Here is a 24,188-nt window from a genome sequence, read left to right on the forward strand (position 1 = left end):
CAGGTACTTAGACTTTATAAATTCTCACCACGACAAAAAACACAGAATGAGCACGGCAGCAACCCTCTTGCATAGAGCGTTAAATCTACCTAATACATCTGAAGGGAAAGAATAAGAACTTAATCATGTTTACGTAGCGTTGGAGTCTAATGGCAAGCCGTCCAAATTTATCCGTGATATACAAACCAAGAAATCTCAACCATCGCCAAATTTACCCCCTGAGGAATTTGTTGGAATGTTTTTTACTTTGGTTGAACCTTCCGAGTCACGCAAGTCTTTCGCGTCTTCCATACATCAAAGGTGTAACTGAGCCCTTGACCCGCGTCCTAAAAAAACATAATATTTCGGTCATACATAAGCCGATGACCACTTTACAACAACAGCTCCCGGCCCCGAAATTTCGTCCTGCTCCGGATTCACAAACCAACGTTGTTTACAAAACTCCTTGCGCCGACTGTTCATTGTGTTATATCGGTGAAACTGGCAGAGCGTTTAACACCCGAAGAAAAGAACACATAAGAAATGTCCAAACAGCGGCTAAAGGCTCCAAAATTGCGAACCATGCGTGGTCCTATGAACATTCTATTGACTTTAACAACGCCTCCTTAATTGACAAAGGTAGTTTCCGAATAAGGAAAACATTAGAATCGTGGCATACTATGGTGACTCCAAATGCTGTCAACAATTCCTGCCCACTCCCTGGACAATACAACATTCTTTTTACACACATTCAACAACAACTCGACATTCTCAAATTTGGATTAACACATTCCATCCGTCCACCAAAAATAAACGAGTCAGATGTCTTCACATGCTTTGAGCTTATCAATCACACCATGGCAAAGAACTTGAGGGACACCAAGCAAGCAGGAAAACTTGTTGCAGACCTTTCTCATTTAGCCCATTCTTATGTCTCTTTATACCGTCCAACGACTGCTGACCTCAAGAAACTCAGAGTTCTTAAGGAGCTAAAGAAGAACAAAAACATTGTCATTTTAAAACCAGACAAAGGGAATGGTGTGGTCGTCTTGGACCGAACAGATTACGACCAAGGTATCCTTAAGATCATCAATGACACTTCCAAATTCCGGCCCATCAAGGAAGATCCAACTTTACTGAGAGAAGGTAGACTGCAGCGACTTCTCCGAAAGTTGAAGAAAGATGGTCACCTTGCCAACGAAGTGTACGAAAACATCTATCCCAAAGGCTCTCAACCAGCAAGAATTTATGGCCTCCCCAAAATGCACAAGGATTTTGGACCTAACTCAACTCCGCCATTTCGCCCCATCGTGTCTTCTATTGGAACCTACAATTATAACCTGGCCAAATATCTATGCAATCTTTTGGCGCCGCACATCCCAACTGAACACTGTGCTACAGACACTTTTACTTTTGTACAGGACATTCAATCTTTATCTATGTTTGGTAAATTTATGGTTTCCTTCGATGTGGAAAGTCTCTTTACTAACATACCTCTTGAGGAATGTATTGACCTGGCGGTCAATTACATTTCCGAGGGCAATCCTGACCTTAAGTTAAGTAAACCGGAACTTAGAAGCCTTTTCACTGTAGCCACCGCCCAGACCCATTTCTTATTTAACAGTTCTTTCTATGACCAAATTGACGGTGTGGCCATGGGGTCTCCCCTTGCTCCCGTATTAGCCAATCTTTTTATGGGACATCATGAAAAACTATGGTTGGAAAATTTTCAATGCTCTAAAATTTTATTTTATCGTAGGTATGTTGACGACACTTTTTGTTTATTTCACTCGGAGCACGATGCTGTTATATTTTTTGACTACATTAACTCTAGGCACCCCAACATAAGGTTTACTATGGAAAAAGAACTTAATCGCAAATTACCCTTTCTAGATGTTCTTATTGATAATAGTGACACTAATTCCTTCCTAACTAGGGTTTACCGTAAGAAAACCTTTACTGGGTTATTAACTAATTATTTTAGCTTCACCTCGTACTCATACAAAGTAGGTCTCATTAGGACTCTTGTTGACAGGGCCTACAAGATCAACAACACTTGGTTGGGGTTACACGAGGATATAACCAAGCTTACTGAAATTCTCAAAAAGAACCTTTTCCCTGCCCATTTAATTGAAAAAGTGGTTAACCGTTACATCACTGGGGCCCATAGCAATCACTGTCCCCGGGGCTACCCCCTTACCACCTCGCCCACGTTTTACTTTAAGCTGCCGTACATAGGCCATTTTTCTGTCATCACTCAGAAGAAGATTCGGCACTTAATCAAACGCTATTGTAATGATTTAGACATCAAATTAGTTTTTTCTTCCTTTAAGATAGGTATCCTTTTTGGTGTGAAAGACCCTATCCCCGGCGGGCTTCGTTCACGTGTAGTTTATAAGTTTACATGTGCGGGCTGTAATGCCTGTTATGTCGGCGAAACCTCCCGACATTTTTCCACACGCGTACGTGAGCACTTAGCCGTTGATAAGGCCTCTCACATCTTCAAACATCTTCAGAATTCTGAACGTTGTCGCTCATTGACCAGCGACCCCGCAAGACAGCGCGCGCGTCGCCAAATGTTTTTAAATTTTGTGTTTGTATTTGTTTAAACTGTCATCAGAGGTCGAGCAGTCCGAACTAGTTTAGACAAGAAACTCGATGCCAAAGAGTTTCTATTTCTATCTCATGGAGAGACTATTTCTTTATGAGAAATCGTGTGTAATGAATTGAATAAAGGAATCACACTCGTGTACCCATACTTTTAGGTCTGATTAAGGAGTTCAAACGCCGCCATCTTAGTTTTCTGTGAAGAACGAAATCTGGGAATAAAGGACAGTCACGTGATTAAACTGACGGTGAACGACTGGAAGGAATGGATTACTCTTCTTAGTTGCTAGCCTTCACTCATTGCAGTCACTTTCATTTTTCTTTCTTTTTTCCTTTTTTTATGTTTTTGTTTTGTTTCTATTTTCCGAGCCGATACCAGTTTATTTTGGTTTGATTTAATTTTTTAAAATTTTATTTTACATATTTTTTGCGCAATTATGATAATTATTCGATGTTCCGGGTTGTTCCGGAATGTTCCATGTTCCGGTTTTATCGACGGCCGTTTTTACGTCTCTGCAGTAGCAGTTTTGAAAATATTTTTATTTATTATATGGCTTGCTCCGTGAGCGGGCAAGATGGATCAAATCCTGCACTGTGATTGGCTACCCGAGCGGGCAAGATGGAGCCATATAATAAATCCTTTATTGACCAAGCTTGTTCAGTCGAGATAGCTTGATATTGGCCTCGTTCTTTTTTTGCGAGTTTATGGACCTCGACTCCGTCTTGGTCCATAAAATAGGCAAAAAAAGAAGGTGGCCAATATCTGGCCATCTTGACCTCATACTTGGTCAATAACCCACACTTGATGGGCATTTTATGATATTCTTTTCAGTCCGATATTTTTAAAGGTAAAAAGTATGAAAACTGTTCAAATGTTCTTTGAAGACTGCGTGGCACCAAGATAAAGTGCAATTTAATTAAATCAGACTTTCAATGTGTCAGAGAGGTTTTTTTTCTCTTTCTTTCTCTTTTCGGTGAAGTAGTGTTGTTGCGTTATGTTGCGTAAAAAGGGTAAACTTACGACTCGTATAAAATGCGAAAAGGTCTCTTAACTGGTGTTGTCACGGGCAACTTACCTCGTTTCCGTTGGTAACAATATCAACAGTCATGCGTCGCCTGTCGCGTCGCCTACAATTTCGCGAGCTTTGCTGCCGATGACGTCAAAGGCCGACAAGTTGCCAATAGTAGTATTTTTGAGCAAAAATTCCTCATGCAGGTTTGAAGGGTTATGTGATCGGTGAGTGAGGGAGTAATGCATGTGCACGTGCCACACCAATCACAGTGTGGGTTGTATCAAAGAACGAATCAAATTGCCTGTTAGAAAATAAGACGGTATCTACATTAATCTGGAGACGTGTCAGATTACTGTAGTTTGTTCAGTCAAACATTTTAAGGCTTACTATTTAGTTATCTTACCATTACCAGTGTAACATCGTATGTACATCATAAATTCCCAGTTTCTTTCTCGCTGTACATTGCGACCAAAAACACTTGTCAAATTAACCAAATCATTACTGTAAACAGTTCCATGAATGCTCCTATCTCCGAGACTTTTAGTTCACAAAAAAATAATTCTTGCACGCCTTGCGTGCCTATATTTTCTAAACAAGTCAAGCAACTTATGCAATGAACGAAAATGGCCTTTATTTTGACAGATTCGCTTTCTTTATTTTTTGAGGAATTTTTTTTGTAGGCACCTCGAAAACCACACAAAACTGGAGATCGAAACGCCAGAATTAAGGGGTTATGTTATGCTTGTTAAAAATTCGCACATTTAATGAAACAACCTAATTCTTTCAGAACTTCTGCATAATTCTTTCCTCTTTCCACAAAACTTAAGACTATTTGCTAGTCTTAAACACAAGCAAAGTTATGACGTTTTATCCTGATGCTCTAAAAAACGTCTTTGCCATTTTTGCTGACATAACTCCCAAACAAATATATTTGTCTCAAAAGTGGGACCTCTACATGAATGATGACTGTTATCAGCGTAATGTACAAAGTCTAAGCTACAAATGTCTGCATTAAAAGTTGTGGACACTTATAATTTTGAAGCGCAAAAAATCGAGGAACTAGCTGAAAATTCAAGATTTTGTGTGGAAATGAGGAATCTCGTCCGTTAATGTGAAATGCGGTTTTAATTTTCTAAGCGAGCTTTTTGACCTTACCTGATTACATTTATTGAGTCTTAACGTTTGGAGAAGTCGATGAGACTTATTTTACGCCAAAATATCGGGAAATCTTTCAAGCCTTGCTTTGCTTTTGACTTCTACTCCGGCACTGATCACTGATCGTCATCGGCCGTTCCGTCACGCATCACGCGTTCTTTCGAATTCTTTCCCAAAGCAGGCGCTGAGATAAAATCTCGTATTCCCATATAAATGAGCAGCCTTGTTGATCTCAGGACGACATGTCCATATTTATGTACAGTAATTATTGAAATTGAATGTCACATAAGGGCCGCTTTTTCGCTGAAATACAGAAATAAATGACCGATGTGAGTGCTTTCCATGCTCTTGTCGCAATGATTGGCTAATTTAACCCACAGTAAGGACGTAGTGAGGTCATTTAGGTGAAATCACAGAGGTTAAACATGTCTAAATTAAATTGCGTTGTTTGCAAGACTTAAAATAAACTCACGGCAGCTGAAAAACAACGGATTTCAATTCTCTTGGCAGTCTAGCAACTTGCCAAGCACTATGCCGATCTATCGAACAAAATTCCCCTGAATCTAGCCCATTTTAACTTGTCTGGCATGAACGCACTCTCAGTCAGACCTGCAAACTTCAAAAACTATCCATACCGACTGTTTATGCTAATATTCCCAAGTTTGGGGCCGAATAACCTCTCCCCAGGTACGTGGAGATTTCGGTCTGCGAACAAGGATTAATCTCAAACTGGCTTGGGCGCCGAGTAATTCCTCCCCGAGAATTCCTGCGAGGTTTTTTGGTTTTATTTCTGCTTGTCTCTATTTTTCTGATCTTTTCTTTTTCCTTCTCGTAATTCCTTAATCGTTTTCTTTTTCTCTGTTTTCGGTGCTCTGTTTTACTATTTATCTCGCCAAACAGGAAACACAAGCATTTAAGATTTCTTATTTAGGGACCGTTCATTTTTTATAAGGTAGGGGGGGCTGGTGGGATTTGGGGGGGGACCATGCGAAAAAAAATGGCTTTCGAGGGGGGGCCATCCCAAAAAAATAAGGGAAAAAGGGGGGGTCATGTGAAATATTTTAGTAAAACTTTAAAATGGCATCATGTTTGGATATCAAAAAAATTGCTATAGAATAAACATAGAAGGCAGGATACAAATTTATTACAAACTTTCCTTCTCCTTTAAAAAGAACGTTTGGCGACAAAAAGCATTTGTAGCTACTGAAAAGAAGTATTTAACACTGTTATTTTCGAATGCAACTTTCACTGGCACTCATCTTCATCTTCGCTGTCTTCGAGTTCTTCGTCGCCGCTTGTGCTGCTATGGGAGTCTCTTTCACCAATGCTGCAAGAAGCAGCAATGCTTTCCGTCAGAGTGTACTCTTCAGGGTACATGAGGGTGTAAACATAATCTCTGACTTCCTGCTCAAGGTTTGTGGTGATTCTGCTTCTTGCAGCATTGGTAAAATAATTCCCTTCCAAGAGCTGTGCGATGTATGGCCCATCTCTTCTAAATAACGACGTGGCAACATCCTCAACTTTAATACACTCTTCCGGGACGGCCGTTCTAGGAGGGCACACAAGGCATTGTGGAAGATCATTTCCTAGCGGGTTTCCAACACAGATTCCTTAAACTCGTTGGACGTTGTTTTCAGTCCGCTTCCTCTTTCTTTCATTTGACTTTCTGCGGTTTTCTTTTTTCCTTCTCCTTTTGTTGATGTGCTGTTTGAGTATGCTCTTGAATATGCTGTTATAATTGCTCTTCTTATTTTCTAGTGCTTCCATGTCCTGCGTGACCGTCGTAAACTTAGCTTCTATACATTTGATCTGTTTTACATTAAAACTGTGGGCAAATTCTTCGCAAGCCCATTGGACTGAAAGAGTGTGGAATCGTGTTCCTTTACATCTTTCAATATGACATTCAACTTTTCCACCATTGCTCTGTGCTCTTTGATGGAGAAGTTCAGTTTTCTTCCATCACTGGGCTTCAACTGGTACCCTGGCATGGAAAACTCACTCGCCCTTTCTGAACAGCCATCCGCACTTAGAAAGATTGCTTCTTTTGCTTGTAAGATGTCAAACTGCCTGGATCGTTCAGCTGTAAACCTTTTCTTATACGACTCGTCGCTTTCGCCATTATTGCGCATTTTGGAGTGAGCCTCTTTCATGATGCTCATGTAGTAATGCGCTCTTTTCCCGATTGGATTAACAATATAGCCAAGGCTTGTTTTCCGGAGACCCTGAGGTATGGTTGTATCATCAACAGAGGAGGAACTAGTGACCTACCAGAAAAGGAAAGACGATTTTTTTTATTTATTATATTGAACTGATATTATTGAATGATCATGGTTCGTGTAACCGTTTGATGTTGTATTCGTGTAGTGAAATGTAGACCTGAGTCAAACGATATATTAAAAGACACATACTATTGTAAAAATGTTCAAACAGTTTTAGGTGCTATCTTCACAATAGGAAAATACAGAAGTTTCTCATTATAAAAGTGAAACATACATGCGTTTTTAATGTCCAGATAAAAATAGGAACACTGACCAAAAATTAACACTTACCGGCTCATCTTCTTGTACTTCAACAGCTTTCTGTTTTAACGATCGTTTCTCGTGGCTTTGCAAAATTCCTTTAGAATGCCATTTGTTCCAACAGGGGTCACAAATGCCTATCACTAGAGTAGAGGTAAAAACCTTCCAAATTAAGACATCTGTAAGTTAAATGTAACAATGTGTTTCACACAACACATCCACAGATTTCCAGTTTTTTCACAACACTTCGTGCTTGGTTCAGTATCACAATGCAGGAGCAAGGAAAGACTCTGTTCTAGGCCACTGTTACTCCCGTAAGATTGAGAGGTTTATGAATGAGCACTATGAGGAGGGGGAGAACTACAGGGAGTTTCTAAAGTTGTCCTGTCGAGAAAAGGTAGGAGAAATTTGTTCTTTTTGTTGTAAATGGACTGGACCACCCATAGAAATATACCCTAAACCAGTTCCTGACCATTCCTGCCTACCAGAATACCACTACCTCTCCTACCAGAAGACCCCAAAAGAAGGGCGTGATCCAGATGACTGGCAGCCAAGGGTCCAAGCGAAGAAAGAGCATGGAAGTGGCAGGCTGGTTTTATCTGACCCAGAGAGCGCTGCTCTATTTGCAGGCAAGTTTATTGTCAAATCAAAGTTTCTGGTGGATTATTTTCAGCATCTTGAAGTGCTGGAATTTAAAAGGAAAAAGAGAGCAGAAGAAAAGGCAAAGTTAAGTAGGGACGCAAAAGATAAATCATATGAGGATTATCCTTGGACTGAGTTGTGCGAAGATGCAACCAAGCTTAAAAAGCTACGTGTTCCGGAACTAAACAAGTACTTGAACCACCTCGGGCTGAAGCAACATTTGAAAAGCAGCAAGAGTGAGAAAGGCAATTGAAAGACATTCATGCTTGCTGCAGAAGAGTCCTCTCAGAGCTAGCCAACCAACACTGAGAAATGCCAGGACATTGATACAAAATGACAACAGGGAAAGTGCTGACAGCAGTGAAACGGATGAAAGTGACAATGATGAGTATGACAGTGATACCATTGACTCTGGGGGAGAAGATGACTCAAGTGACGTCATTCTTGCATCCATCAATTCAGATGAGGAAGATGCCAATGAGAGGCCAAATGCCACACGCTCAGGGCAAGCCATAACTAGGAGATCCGAAATTGACTTCTCCTTCTTTTGATTTGTTTTTTAAACAACAGCTCTCTGTAGTATTGGGATTGTAAATATTGTCTTCATAGTGAGCACAATAACGTGAAGTAGGGGGATATTAGAGAAATATTAAAAAAGTTGAAATCTAAATATTGTTTGTTTAATTTTTTTTTTTGGGGGGGGGTCATCCCAAAAAATGACCGCTATAAGGGGGGGCCATGTGAAAAAATTGGTAAGCTGAGGGGGGGTCATCCGATTTTTAAATGGTGCTTCCCAAATCCCACCAGCCCCCCCTCCCTCATAAAAAATGAACGGTCCCTTAGCCCGGGCTGAAATTTGAAATTACTTTCTTTCCTTCCTTTGCCTTAACGTATTTCTAAGTTGATTTTTAATTTCATTTAGTATCACTTGATTGTAAAAAAAATTCTTCAATAATCTACTGTTTCATTAAGTCGCAACATTTCAGTAACTACATCTACGCGTGGCCAATACACTATTTCGTTGGCATTTCAGATCAGTCTGGTTCAGGGCTATCTCCATACAACAGTGTTTGAATTCGACGAGGGTGATCACATCTTTTTTAGAATAGTACAGTATCATGATGTATTTTCAATTCTTACGAAACACATATTATTTAGCTCCACCTGATGAAACTTATCTTGTCGAACGAAATAGCCACCTTCAGTTAAGTATCAAAACTATCTGCCAATGCTTTTGAAGTCAATTGAGTGATCTTAGACGTAAGATTAACTAAGCCACTTCCATGTATAATAAAAGAATGCCAGAGGTAGTTTGCCTGTTTCATGTACTGAAACGGGACGTCACTTAGCCCCGTAATAGTAGGCCGTTTACACTGTGGCGATAATGTTGTGCCTGCTTCAGACAGCAAACATCAATTTAGGGCTTAGACGTGCAGTGGACTAGACATTTCTAGCTGCTGTTGGCGTTGTTTGCTCTGAACTTTTGCGTAAAAAATCTGTTGAAGTCTGGATATGGCATTTCCCGCTGGAAACAATTCAAGTACATTGCTATTTGCGAGCAAAACGTGGCCACGAACGGAGTGAAGAACATTAGGTCAAGCGCGCTGATCGTGAGTAGAATTTGCTTATTTTATCAAATTGTAGGCGTTCTCGGCCTAGCTAACCATCAGAACTGTCTGTGATTCGCTAGCGCGGAAGAAATTTTCGCTTTTTCGCTGAAATATAGAAATAAATGAAGTGATGCTTTGGTTCACACAAATGGTGTGTTTTAAAGTGTTTATATAGGGCAAACGAATGATGGGGAGGAAAATCTAGACCCTTAAATTTTTGATGTCATTGATTCGATCGTCATTTTCTGGGAATTAGAGCATGCATGAAATGGACAGGTATCCCAACTAAACGTTAAAGTTCTAAACGTAAACAGTATGAAAATTTACTTGCGAGTGGCTTCCAGGATAACTTAAGCTTGTTTGTTTTAACTAATGTCGAGGTAAAACACTGCAACAACACATTGGATATCAAAACAAATATTGTAGAGGGATTATTTAAGTTTAACCCTTTGAGTCCTAATTACGCATATATGCGTAATTAATGGTCGTGCTCGTTGTTTCACTTGTGACGTCATAAATTTTAATGTCATCAGATATTCCGTGATAAGCAGATAGTAGAACTAGGCTAGACCTTTCCGTACGTTGGTCAGGTTTAGATATGGACGGCATTTTGACGTCACAAATCGAAAAACAACGTTATCAGTTTTGGTGCAAAAACAGTGGGAAAATGGTCCATTATGACTAAGATTGATCAAGGTCCATTTCTAGGCTTCGCCCGTAATTAGCATCCAACTTTTCACGGCTGTCAGAAAGAACATGCGACGCAAAAGGTAGCCAGAGTAAAAGGGCCGAGAAAAAAAAGAAAGGAAAGGGGCAACAAACAAAATTGAGAACGGGTAATGGCAAAAAAAAAATTAAAAAAAAAAAATAATAATAATATATAATTTTTTTTTAAATAATAAGAACTTTATTGAAATCTCCTCAGAAAACCTATTTACAAATCTTCACACATTCCACTATAATAATAAAAATAATGATAACAATAATAATAACTTTTTTAAAATTTTAGCGTCATTATGTATTTATTTAACTTTCAATTTGATCTTCACGCGGATGTCTGTTAAACCTGCAAAACATGTTTCCGTATCTAATCATGATATCATGGTTACTACAACTAATACTACAACTAATACTAATACTAATACTAATACTAATACTAATACTAATACTAATACTAATACTACTATCATCATCATAACATTAATAATAATAATAATAATAATAATAGGCTTATGCGCATGCCCGGAATTGCTCAATTTTGTACGTAATCCTCGAAAAAGCTCTCATTTGGTAAAAAAAAAGCTTTCATAGCAAAACTTAGGCTTATTTAGCGTCATAGCAGCCAAAAGACCTGACGAAACGGTTAAAAACGGTATTCTTTAACGAAAGTTTGGTATTCAAAGGGTTAAGATAAGAATTATACTCCAAATAACTAAAACACTATTTTCGAACTAAAATTTCTGAAATTACTCCAATTGTGATGGCACGAATGTCTTGGTGCTTTAAAATGAGGTTAAAAAGCTTGCCTTTGAAAAGAGTTTAAGGTGAAGTGCCCTAATAAGGTCGACAAAGGTCAATTCATGCCTCTCAGGTTCGTGCTTTCAGCCGATCTGGTTTTCTTTTCAAGATCTTATCAACTTCAGTGCAACAAACAGAGACAACTACCAATGTCAACAACATCTCACTCAAAACCCTACCCTGACAATCAAAACACACAATTATAAAAATATCATCTGATAATTTTCAGATCAACTGCAGATTTTTCTTTGTAAGACTCGGTCTTTCTCCTGCCAACGACTTCTCTTGCAAATTTTATAAATGAATATCCCCTCTCTCTTATTTCACGCTCTCATGGGTAAAACACGTAATAAATAAGAATTGTGGGTTCACCCTTCCCTTCAAAACGTCTACTAATTTATAGCACATTAATATTTACCACGTTATTTTTAGAACTACTCAAATCGGTACCCAGGGATTTTATGTAGCATGATATTTTTACTTTGCATACAATAAACCAAAGACCTTCATTGATATGGAAAAAGCTCCCATCCTCTAAAGGTCTTTTACAACTGAACATATTTCTCGTCAAAAAAAGGCGCAACACTGCGACAACGGTACAGAATGACGGTGCTAACGGACTCACGTAAGCAGACTACCTATTGCCTGAACACGCTAACATTTTACAGGCGTCAACGGGGAAGGGGTAGGGATCGGGAGGCAAAAAAAAAACGTGAGAAAGAAAGGGAACAGCACCCTATCCCGCCCGTTTCCAATAAGCATCCCAGTTTAATTTCCTCAACCCGTAAAATTCGAACAAGCAAAGCGAACGCTACACACACACAAGTACGCAGTGCGGACCTATTTTTCAGACTGCCCGCCAAAATCCAACCCCTCGTCCAAGTCATGGCAAGTGGGCAACAGGTCAAGTAGAGGATTGCTTGACAGGGTGAAGTATGGCGGGGGATCTGTTCCACCGGGCCGCCACGCCATAAAGGCTTGTCTAGAACCTTGAAAAATGCCTGGCTAACGGGGCAATGGTGAAGCTAGATCGGCCAACCACCAGTTTAGTGGAGAAAGCACTGATTACAGAAACCTTGCAAGGAAGCCTCGAAACTCAACTAGCCAAAGGAGGTGTCTCACCGACGTCTATGACGCGATGTGCCTCGCCGATCCCCTTTTCTCGCGCCCATGGCAAACACCATGTTCGGAACGTGGAATGTTAGGACAATGTACGAAACAGGCGACGGTCACTGGAGGGGGAGATGAGGGAGGCAGGCTTCAACTGGCAACAGTTGGAGAGACAGTCACAAGACAGAGATGGATGGAAAGACTTCCTTAAGGACCTATGCCCCCAAGGGGTGAAAGGGTTTAAGTAAGTATGTACGTTTTTCAGACTGCAACAATTTGACTTTTAATTTTCATGGATTTGGAGTCTTAGGGGTACGAGGGGGATCAGGTAAAATATTTGATTAAGAAGGGGGGGGGGGGGTCATCATATATAACAAATCCCACCAGCCCCCCGTACCTCATAAGAAATGAACGGTTCCTAAAAGCTATTACATGGGTTGGGCATTAGCGCATGGGGTAAGTCTCTGTAGTTACCATATGCTGACAAGTCAAAATTTTGATCCAAGGTTTGACTGTAAGATCAACTTTGTTTACAAAAAGACTTCATCCAAATTTGAACACGCAGACGAACTCCATACGTGTGAAACTCTTTGTTTAAGGTAACATATTTTGTATTTCACAGTTATTGATTAAAGACCTATTATTCACTTTCAGTACTAACTGAAGTTTCATTTTAACTTTCACCTTGACTTGACAATGACGATTTCTCAAATTTAAAAGAATTTTCAATGATCTTAGGCAATATTTCATCGCAGATATTTCTACTTAAACATTTTATATAAAGGAAAGAGTTGTAACATTTACTCATTATCAGTCTACAGACATTCAACCTTTTTTCATGTGAAAGTACAAGGATCGATCGTTATCACGATACACTTTGAGGGGAATTTTTTATCTCAGCTAGTCACTTCACTGGCAGAGGAACATTTCCAGCTTACATTCACTGTAGCCCTGACCTGAAATTGGCAATGATTTCTTTGCCAACAAGCTTGGTCAACAAGCTTGGCTTTGGCCTTCCGTCACAAGGCCCTTTCGGCCTGCCTCATGTCACTTGTTTTTAGAGTGCGGAGAAATCCACTGCTAAACCAAGCAAGTGTAAAATGCGAGCGTAGCGCTAGATAAAGTAAACAGGGGTACATTTTCACTTCCGTTTTTTTAGGAGAGGGATCACAGGATGACAACACCTGAATTAGTACGGGCACATCGAGTCTTACAGAGTGTACAAAACATTTAAGTTAGTATTATTTTATTGAACCAATCTTTAATTTCATGCGAACTCTGGCATGAGGAGCTCAATTCTCATCAGCGTCATTGTAACACCATAGCAAAGCAAAAAAAACTCCATCACACATGGCTAAATATCCAAACGGCAACACTGCAAAGAAATAGACAGCAAACAATGAACAAGATGTCTAAAGTATCAAATATATTTAATACCAGGAAATATTTCAGTTCACTCTCTTTTCCTTCTGGTCTGTTGAAGTCTAGCCGGAATGATGTTGTCTGTAAGACTGGTGTTACGTTTGTCAACAGTCATTAGTCGGGTCTGTCTGTCTGTCAGTCAAATGTTAGAGTTGATGTCGAAGGTAATTCAGTTGCATTACTACACTAGGCGATGGGCTTCAAAATCTCATGCTACCTTGTTGTCCACTTAGAAATTAGACCAAATTAAGGTGGCTGTCAACAGTTCCCAGCCCTTTTCCAACAGCTGTACTTTGAAGGAGCAAACTACGACCACTCTTTATAAAGTGTTGGTATGAGACAAAAGCACAGCCATTTGTAAACCAATAATGGTAATCTTTAGGGTATAATAGGTTACCATGGCAACAGTACAACCTAGTAGAAATACCCTTAATTTTACCTTTAAGTGCTTATAACTAAAAATTGAGCTCGGTGACCCCCATTTCTTATTATTGAATTGAGATAAGCATGATCACATGAAACTTTTGTAAAGTTTAAAATTAAATTAAATTACGACACTCCATTGAAAACTGCTTTGACTATCAATAAACTGAACTGATCCACCAGGCTGGGAATTAAGTTGTACATGTATATAAAACTTTCTTAACTCGTACCTTGATTGAAGCGCTTTAGACTCTCAGCCCTTGAGAGAGGACATACCAGCCCTCATAATTTCATCCACTAAAAGAAGGTTACTGGCGATGACAGTACTAAAATATGAGAGAATCAAATACCAATATAAGCATTGAATCCGCTGTTCAACAAGGTGTATGTTTGGAAGATTCAAACCTCCCAATTCATTTAATGAACTGAGGACCCGGGTTGGGGGAGGAAGGGGGTACTCTACAAAGTTTTATACGGGGAGACTCCGTCCCGAGGTCCAACCCCTTATCGTTTCATATACCATTTTAACAGAAGAGGTAACCCTTTTGTATGCCTTTTATTGATGAAAGGTAACTCTCACACACCTACTTAAAAACATTGCATCTCTTTTCTAAACCCTTGAAATAAAGTCAATGATGTAAGGCTTAATAAATTAAATGACACTTCCATAAGGTACCTCTGTTCGAACTATATTTATTAAGGTCCCTTTTGATTACCTAAAAGACAGATTCCCCTACCCTCTCATGTTCCTAAACTTGTGAAATCTCCACCCTTTAATAAACCTGAAAGGTATCCCTTTTGGGCTTAGCCTCCCCGTATAGGCCATTACAGGAAGTACCCCCACTCCTGGGACTGAGGAGGATTTAAAGGCCAGAAATTCCACAAGCCCAGTGGCTTTGTACAGGGTTCGACAGTACTTGCAAATTATTTCCGTTGGTAAGGTGGTTTTTTGAAAGTATGAAGTACAAAAGTAAGTAAGATAGTTCTGTCGGTAATGTAGTTGACAAGTTATCTTAATAATGAATTTTAAACAATGTATACAATCCATGCCGAGTATAATGAAATGTAAGCTGCAAGTGTTCCAAAAAATTTGATTTTGGTTTATTAAAGAACGCCAAAAATCAAATCATATACAAATGCGAGCTTTAAGTGGCTAAACAGAATGAAATGCTACCAGTTCACGACAAACACTAGAAAGAATTGCTCCCAACTACATTAAAACAGAGATAAACTAGTATTAAGTCGTAAATACTAGTTATACCATATTGCTGTTACCTTTTTGCAGGGAAATGTTACTAAATATTTTTGTTTTCAAACGAAAAGTATCTTTATTTTATTATATGGCAAGGCAATTAATCTTGTGGTAGATCCCAGCACCCTGATTGGTTCTTTCATGGGCGGAATTTTGCCATGCAGTCCGTTTCCATTAAAAGGTCATAGTCTGTGTCTTGTTTTTTTTTTTTTCAAAAGCTGGCAAGTTCAAAATTTTTGTGCCATATACTTACTTACCTAGTTTGATTGTGCTGCACTGGGAACATTGGCCCTCGGTGGTTTTTGTATGAACCTGACTGTGCTTGGTGCGTACTGACACAACTTTGGGCCAATATTCCCCAGTACAGCCCTCTGGCTTAGTTAGTAAGAGGCTAATATTCCATGAATACTATGCAAAAATGCAAAGTATTCGTAAAAATAAAGTTGCTTGATTTTCTAAATAATTGATTTTGATAACATAATTATATAACTGGAGACTGACCATGAATGTAAAAGCTGTCTCTTGACTCTGTAGTTATCCCATATGCCAGTATCTGAAGGTAACAATGCCTCTCCACTTGACAGATCAATGCCCACTGGGGCCTTAGCATCAGCATACTCCTCCTGCAACATTTTACAGGTTGACTTAATAATTCTTCTCACTGTATGACATGAATTCTTTCAATGTTAGTTATGATAATTAATTGTATGGCTTGCATCGCTTTGATTGGCTAATTCCAGGGCATCATTCTCTCATAACAGCTATGGGCTGATAGTCTATGTCCGTATTCGTGTTATTGGACTGGAACTAGCTTGCAATTGAGGCTCATGCGGGGGAATATCACTAAAAAGAGATTAATGTTGTTTGCATTTAAACACAATCCCGGCATTAACCTCAACTGGAAGCTAGTTCCAGTCCAATACCAAAAATATGAATATTGTCTATTAAAGGCCTACAAAGACAAATCAAAATGCCATAAAATAAATATCTCATTTGGTCTTTATGGGAAAATCTCACACTGAGACCTTGTCATATTCACTGAGCAATGGCACGGTCAGTACAGCAAGGGCAAGGTTTGAGATTTTTTTGAAAACACCTCACTCTTGGTTAATATGCACAGTCAAACCTCTATTAAGCGGTCACCCTCACCCAGGTGACACACTACTAGATGCTCAACATTTAAAATTGGTGATCAAAATTTAGAGTGTTATGGGACAAAAACTGAATGCGAAAACAAAAGTAAGCTCACAATCTATATTTATTGTTCAAAACAACAATAATGTGGAATACAAGTGGTTGCATGTTCTAAGGAGTCCAGTTAATAGCCATCACATTTTAGAGGAATGTTGTTCAGAAGGCAAACATCAAGCATGTTTGCCTTAAAGTGGATCATTGATTTAACATGAAGTGAAAAAAATCAGTTATGGTCGTCTGTGACTTGGGGTTGCATAACTTAATTTGGTGAAGCAAGTCACTGACTTTGTTCAGTGCCAGTGAGAGTTCTTCTTAACATAAAACTGTGCTCCAGTTGACCACTTAATGTAATAAGGTGACTGTTTAATATAAGTGAATTAAAATAAAATTAGCCAATTGGGTCTCTAAGATCAGTTATTGTAATTGAAAAAAGTTATGAGGCTGCAATAAGAAAATAAGATTCTGAATAAGAAAGCAAGCATTTGACCATTAATGAGCACAGAGAACGCATGCAACAAAATATCAGATAAAAAATCAGCATTGCAAAAAATCTTTGAGAAAACTAGTGGAATACATAGTTGACATAATACTCAGCTGGTGCCCATTCTATGAACCTGTAGAGCCGTAGGGTTTTTCTAGAAATGTGATCGTAGAGCCATAGAGTTCATTACGTAGAAACGATGGTTAACGAATGAGTTCAGGCGTAGGGTTGAATAAAAACTTCTACAACAGACCAAAAAGTGTTGGTAACCATGGTAACCTGCCACCGTTTTATAACGTACACGCTCAAGGGATACTTTTAGCCAGAAAAATAATATGGGCAGGTAAATCCATGTACCAGATTGACTTCCTGGTCCACAAAATTGACTTACATTTTGACATCACCGACATCGTCAAAGCATATAAGGGACCGTTCATTTTTTATGAGGGAGGGGGGGCTGGTGGGATTTGGGAAGCACCATTTAAAAATCGGATGACCCCCCCTCAGCTTACCAATTTTTTCACATGGCCCCCCCTTATAGCGGTCATTTTTTGGGATGACCCCCCCCCCAAAAAAAAATTAAACAAACAATATTTAGATTTCAACTTTTTTAATATTTCTCTAATATCCCCCTACTTCACGTTATTGTGCTCACTATGAAGACAATATTTACAATCCCAATACTACAGAGAGCTGTTGTTTAAAAAACAAATCAAAAGAAGGAGAAGTCAATTTCGGATCTCCTAGTTATGGCTTGCCCTGAGCGTGTGGCATTTGGCCTCTCATTGGCATCTTCCTCATCTGAATTGATGGATGCAAGAATGACGTCACTTGAGTCATCTTCTCCCCCAGAGTCAATGGTATCACTGTCATACTCATCATTGTCACTTTCATCCGTTTCACTGCTGTCAGCACTTTCCCTGTTGTCATTTTGTATCAATGTCCTGGCATTTCTCAGTGTTGGTTGGCTAGCTCTGAGAGGACTCTTCTGCAGCAAGCATGAATGTCTTTCAATTGCCTTTCTCACTCTTGCTGCTTTTCAAATGTTGCTTCAGCCCGAGGTGGTTCAAGTACTTGTTTAGTTCTGGAACACGTAGCTTTTTAAGCTTGGTTGCATCTTCGCACAACTCAGTCCAAGGATAATCCTTATATGATTTATCTTTTGCGTCCCTACTTAACTTTGCCTTTTCTTCTGCTCTCTTTTTCCTTTTAAATTCCAGCACTTCAAGATGCTGAAAATAATCCACCAGAAACTTTGATTTGACAATAAACTTGCCTGCAAATAGAGCAGCGCTCTCTGGGTCAGATAAAACCAGCCTGCCACTTCCATGCTCTTTCTTCGCTTGGACCCTTGGCTGCCAGTCATCTGGATCACGCCCTTCTTTTGGGGTCTTCTGGTAGGAGAGGTAGTGGTATTCTGGTAGGCAGGAATGGTCAGGAACTGGTTTAGGGTATATTTCTATGGGTGGTCCAGTCCATTTACAACAAAAAGAACAAATTTCTCCTACCTTTTCTCGACAGGACAACTTTAGAAACTCCCTGTAGTTCTCCCCCTCCTCATAGTGCTCATTCATAAACCTCTCAATCTTACGGGAGTAACAGTGGCCTAGAACAGAGTCTTTCCTTGCTCCTGCATTGTGATACTGAACCAAGCACGAAGTGTTGTGAAAAAACTGGAAATCTGTGGATGTGTTGTGTGAAACACATTGTTACATTTAACTTACAGATGTCTTAATTTGGAAGGTTTTTACCTCTACTCTAGTGATAGGCATTTGTGACCCCTGTTGGAACAAATGGCATTCTAAAGGAATTTTGCAAAGCCACGAGAAACGATCGTTAAAACAGAAAGCTGTTGAAGTACAAGAAGATGAGCCGGTAAGTGTTAATTTTTGGTCAGTGTTCCTATTTTTATCTGGACATTAAAAACACATGTATGTTTCACTTTTATAATGAGAAACTTCTGTATTTTCCTATTGTGAAGATAGCACCTAAAACTGTTTGAACATTTTTACAATAGTATGTGTCTTTTAATATATCGTTTGACTCAGGTCTACATTTCACTACACGAATACAACATCAAACGGTTACACGAACCATGATCATTCAATAATATCAGTTCAATATAATAAATAAAAAAAATCGTCTTTCCTTTTCTGGTAGGTCACTAGTTCCTCCTCTGTTGATGATACAACCATACCTCAGGGTCTCCGGAAAACAAGCCTTGGCTATATTGTTAATCCAATCGGGAAAAGAGCGCATTACTACATGAGCATCATGAAAGAGGCTCACTCCAAAATGCGCAATAATGGCGAAAGCGACGAGTCGTATAAGAAAAGGTTTACAGCTGAACGATCCAGGCAGTTTGACATCTTACAAGCAAAAGAAGCAATCTTTCTAAGTGCGGATGGCTGTTCAGAAAGGGCGAGTGAGTTTTCCATGCCAGGGTACCAGTTGAAGCCCAGTGATGGAAGAAAACTGAACTTCTCCATCAAAGAGCACAGAGCAATGGTGGAAAAGTTGAATGTCATATTGAAAGATGTAAAGGAACACGATTCCACACTCTTTCAGTCCAATGGGCTTGCGAAGAATTTGCCCACAGTTTTAATGTAAAACAGATCAAATGTATAGAAGCTAAGTTTACGACGGTCACGCAGGACATGGAAGCACTAGAAAATAAGAAGAGCAATTATAACAGCATATTCAAGAGCATACTCAAACAGCACATCAACAAAAGGAGAAGGAAAAAAGAAAACCGCAGAAAGTCAAATGAAAGAAAGAGGAAGCGGACTGAAAACAACGTCCAACGAGTTTAAGGAATCTGTGTTGGAAACCCGCTAGGAAATGATCTTCCACAATGCCTTGTGTGCCCTCCTAGAACGGCCGTCCCGGAAGAGTGTATTAAAGTTGAGGATGTTGCCACGTCGTTATTTAGAAGAGATGGGCCATACATCGCACAGCTCTTGGAAGGGAATTATTTTACCAATGCTGCAAGAAGCAGAATCACCACAAACCTTGAGCAGGAAGTCAGAGATTATGTTTACACCCTCATGTACCCTGAAGAGTACACTCTGACGGAAAGCATTGCTGCTTCTTGCAGCATTGGTGAAAGAGACTCCCATAGCAGCACAAGCGGCGACGAAGAACTCGAAGACAGCGAAGATGAAGATGAGTGCCAGTGAAAGTTGCATTCGAAAATAACAGTGTTAAATACTTCTTTTCAGTAGCTACAAATGCTTTTTGTCGCCAAACGTTCTTTTTAAAGGAGAAGGAAAGTTTGTAATAAATTTGTATCCTGCCTTCTATGTTTATTCTATAGCAATTTTTTTGATATCCAAACATGATGCCATTTTAAAGTTTTACTAAAATATTTCACATGACCCCCCCTTTTTCCCTTATTTTTTTGGGATGGCCCCCCCTCGAAAGCCATTTTTTTTCGCATGGTCCCCCCCCAAATCCCACCAGCCCCCCCTACCTTATTAAAAATGAACGGTCCCTAATTTTGAACATTTGCTTGAAACTGCGGTTTAAATTACATACGGATCTGACAATGCTAAATAACTGTTAAAAGATGATATTTTAGTACTATAGGTTAGCTTTTCCAGCCATGCTTATTATTTGGGCTTGCTAGCATTCGTAAAAAGTGTAATTTTGGGGTTGAGTTTTGCTTTCTTCAGGGCAAAATACATAAGGCCATTTCAACATGGAAATGAAAATCCAAACAACCCTAAAGTTACAGTTTTGGAATAAGTTAGTAAAAACCTTCTTCCCGACAAAGTTTGAGAAGATCAAATTTTTCTGTCCTGCATAGGAGTAGGTGACCCTTAGAGCAAGCTGTTCTTAAAAACATTTCATCATACTAAATGAATAAAAAATGCAACGCTACAATTTGATACAGTTCAACAAGTGCAAAATTTTCGCAACTTCCACTCAACCATGTACACGCCAATTGACAAAAACCATAAAAAGAAAAGTCACCAGAGAATCAAAAGTCTTTCACACTTGACTACATTTAGTAGTAGAGAAAAACTCCATCCTGACAGTAAATACAAAAGAAGTGCAAATTCTTTCAAAACTACATGTAGGCAGAGCAATTAGCCTAGTCATTTGAGATGACTACTTTTGTAATTCAGTTTTAAGTTTGGAAAGTTCAAATAAGTTTTTGTTGTAACCTGCCAGCTTGTGAGCCGTGAGAAAGAAGTGTGCAAGGCATTCCAAATGTATTTCACCAAAAATACTTATTGGCATATAATTTCCTTCATTAACTACAATTAAAATATGGATACTTGTAACACTAAATTTGTTTCGTTTCTTTTACTCTCAATCACCTGGAGCTTAACAATTGTCTCCTGTGGATCATAGCCAGAGTTTTGGGCCAGAATTTTTGGAATAACAAGCAGTGCATCTGCAAAAGCCTGTAACAAGATATAAAATCAGTGATAAGTAAGATGCTGCCTTTTAAATAACTTGTTAAATATGGACTGTAAGTACAATAGAGGGCACCAGTGATGTACAGTTTGATACAAAACATCTCATTGAAAAGACTTGTCCTTTCATACTTCAGCAAATGTGATTGATTCTGAGTAACACAACTGTAGTCTTCATGACGGCTGTTTAATCAAATAAACTCTTGCTTCATTTGAGTTTCACAAGATGAATAATCTTCTGCTATGCTAGACCTTTGGATCTTGCACTGAGCCTTTCTCATTTGTCACAAGAGTTCATGGAATAACAGTTTATCAAAAAAACTCAGCTACTAAGTTTGTCAAAATTAGGATTACCAAGTAATGTTTACTGTAGGGTTTCTTACCTGAACTCCAAGCCTTGCTCTACCCTTAACTGACTTCTTGAACTCTGTCAGAGTTGCATTGACAGCAACCTCAAAAGCACCTGCACCAGGAATGACACTTCCTACAGAGAAATAAGAAAGGGACTATGCTAGCCTATTTGAGGCTCTCAGATTAAAGGAAAAGTGCAAGGATGCATGGACAGGAAAATAACAGATCCTTTGTGCACCTCTGCTCAATCATGTTTGAACACTTTCTCTAAAATCGTAAGCCTCAACCAGCCCAGTTCTATACAGGCCCCATTGTTGTCTGCAAAGAATGGTTATGTACTAAATTAACAAACAGTGAAAAATGTAACATTCCATTGGCAGTCATAGAAGATAAATACTGTCATAATTACCAATAATCAATCAATTATCAATAAGATTTCTCACCATCTTCAATAGCATTTTTCACTGCCCTCAAGCCATCATGCACTGCATCATTAATCTGTGTCAAAGTGTGCTTGTTTGGTCCTGAAAAAATACCTCAGAAATGTGAGAATTCCTTTTAATGTAAAAAATCTTTGAAGTGATAACCAAAGAAAGGTGCTAAATTTAAGTGCACTTGTGATATGAAAAAGACAGAATACTTTATCATGTCACAAGGGTGGGACAAGGGTACACAGGAGCTCTGTTATTACAGTGTACATCTTTCTCATGCTTGAAATGTTTTCAATTTCATATAACATTTAACAAGGTTACCTTTAATAAGAATGGTCACAGAGAGAGGTTTTTTCAGCTCTTCAATAAATGTGTATTTACTTTCACCCTAGGACAAAGACAAAATAAATAATACATGAAGTTAAGCAGCAACAGGGAAAGGTAAGGGAAGGGGGCTGACCTTCCTGATTCCATTTCATTTATTCCTGGTTCCATGCTCTCTATAGTGGTTATGCCACCACACTTGACAGGTGAATAATGACCCGACTGAAAATGCCCCAGCTAAACCTGGGGAAGATCCAAGTGATATTTCCCAATTTTCAAAACTGCATGCGTTGCAAAAAAAATTTGACGGATAATAAACACAATAGCCTCCACTTGGCATGAACTATGCTCAGCTATTTGTCCTTGGACGTTATCTGTTCTTCATAGCTCACAGTTTTCCTTGAGTTTTGCTCTTGGAAAACTGTGCACTTCTCGGAACTGATAATGTCTGTAAACAAATACCGTATCCAAGCATAACTATTTTTGCACCACACTGAGGCTATTGTTTATTTCTCTGCAGCCTATTGGGGCTTCAAGGCATAATAATATAAATTATCATTCAATGCATTTTTTTCATTTTTTCCATTAGCTAAGGGCCCACCAGGTGACCTACACATAAATGGCTACAAATAATGATCCAAATGTGTTTTGCTGAAAATAATATTTGGCTCAGCATAATTGAAACCATGCTCTTGGATAAAAATGGCAGATTGCTTCCCTGAGCTTTCAGAGAGTGATTTAAATATGAAAACAAACTTGGTGATCAAATGATAAAACAATTATCCAATTTGGTTAATAACAAGATATCTTGATTTGTAAGTGTCTCACAGATCATTTATTTGCCTCGGCCTTTAGCTTCAGCAACTATTTGATCTGCTGCACACTGACAAATCATGATATTTTGCTCAACCTTGTCTAATTATTGTAGCCTGCAGTACAGGCAGAGAAGCCGGCTCTAAAATCCAGTTGTAGTCACATCACTGTTTATGCTCTACCGCCCCCTTGAAATGATTGGCATGAAAGAATGAGAGAGAACAAAACAATTCAATTTACTAGCTCGCACGAAAAATGTCTCAAGTAACCAATTTTTGATAGATACATGATGCAAAACAGTCAACAGACATGAGCATCTAAATTTAGCTAAATTTAAATCATGGGGTGCCAAAATGAGCAGAGGAGGTATAAACCTAAACATCGAGCTCGGGAGATGAAAAGCTCGAACAAATTCAGGATTCAAGAAACATAACTTTGATGACACAGAATGAATCTCTAAGATTATTAAAGTAACACTACAGAAGTCTCTGGCGACGCCAGACAAAACTTAATATGATCCGTGGTGAAAAGCCATTTTTTAACACATTTTTAATCTAACAACCGGGCCTGGCATCACAATATAGAATGCAAATAATCAACAATGATGATCACCGACTTTGTCCCTCCAGAGCGAATAATTAAAGAGATACGACATACATTTCTGCAATAGAAATGAGGCAAGACAAACAACACTTTACTCAGCACATGGCAAATTACAGGTGTCAAACTCTACAAAGCATAGATAACAGCTGAAACTATACAGAGCTCTGACCTCTAACAGTCCAACAGCTCTACTCTACTTTTAAGTAGAGTAGATAACACAACATTAAGTGCCCTTCAATGACAAGCGAAGAGCAAAATAAAAGGTTGAGAGGCTGGAATTTATAAGAGAACAGCAAATGTAGAACTGTCATGAGCCT

General features: G+C 39.0%; 1 protein-coding gene across 1 annotated transcript in view; it reads right to left on the bottom strand.

Annotated features, from left to right (window-relative positions):
• Window positions 1-13,382: 13,382 nt before the first annotated feature.
• The window catches only part of LOC110054366 (T-complex protein 1 subunit zeta-like), a 41,225-nt gene continuing 30,419 nt past the window's right edge, over window positions 13,383-24,188 (bottom strand). The window contains exons 13-19 of the mRNA XM_089280565.1: window positions 22,453-22,519; window positions 22,144-22,224; window positions 21,733-21,833; window positions 21,251-21,337; window positions 15,752-15,873; window positions 14,229-14,324; window positions 13,383-13,528 (exon numbers count right to left, since the gene is read on the bottom strand). Of these exons, the coding sequence (XP_089136691.1) occupies window positions 14,252-14,324; window positions 15,752-15,873; window positions 21,251-21,337; window positions 21,733-21,833; window positions 22,144-22,224; window positions 22,453-22,519 (531 nt within the window). The 3' untranslated portion in view covers window positions 13,383-13,528; window positions 14,229-14,251. The remainder of the gene's footprint in view (window positions 13,529-14,228; window positions 14,325-15,751; window positions 15,874-21,250; window positions 21,338-21,732; window positions 21,834-22,143; window positions 22,225-22,452; window positions 22,520-24,188) is intronic.

This window comes from Orbicella faveolata, unplaced genomic scaffold (genome assembly GCF_042242905.1).
Source record: "Orbicella faveolata isolate gen_17 unplaced genomic scaffold, um_ofav_v1 contig_47, whole genome shotgun sequence".
Taxonomy (NCBI): domain Eukaryota; kingdom Metazoa; phylum Cnidaria; class Anthozoa; order Scleractinia; family Merulinidae; genus Orbicella; species Orbicella faveolata.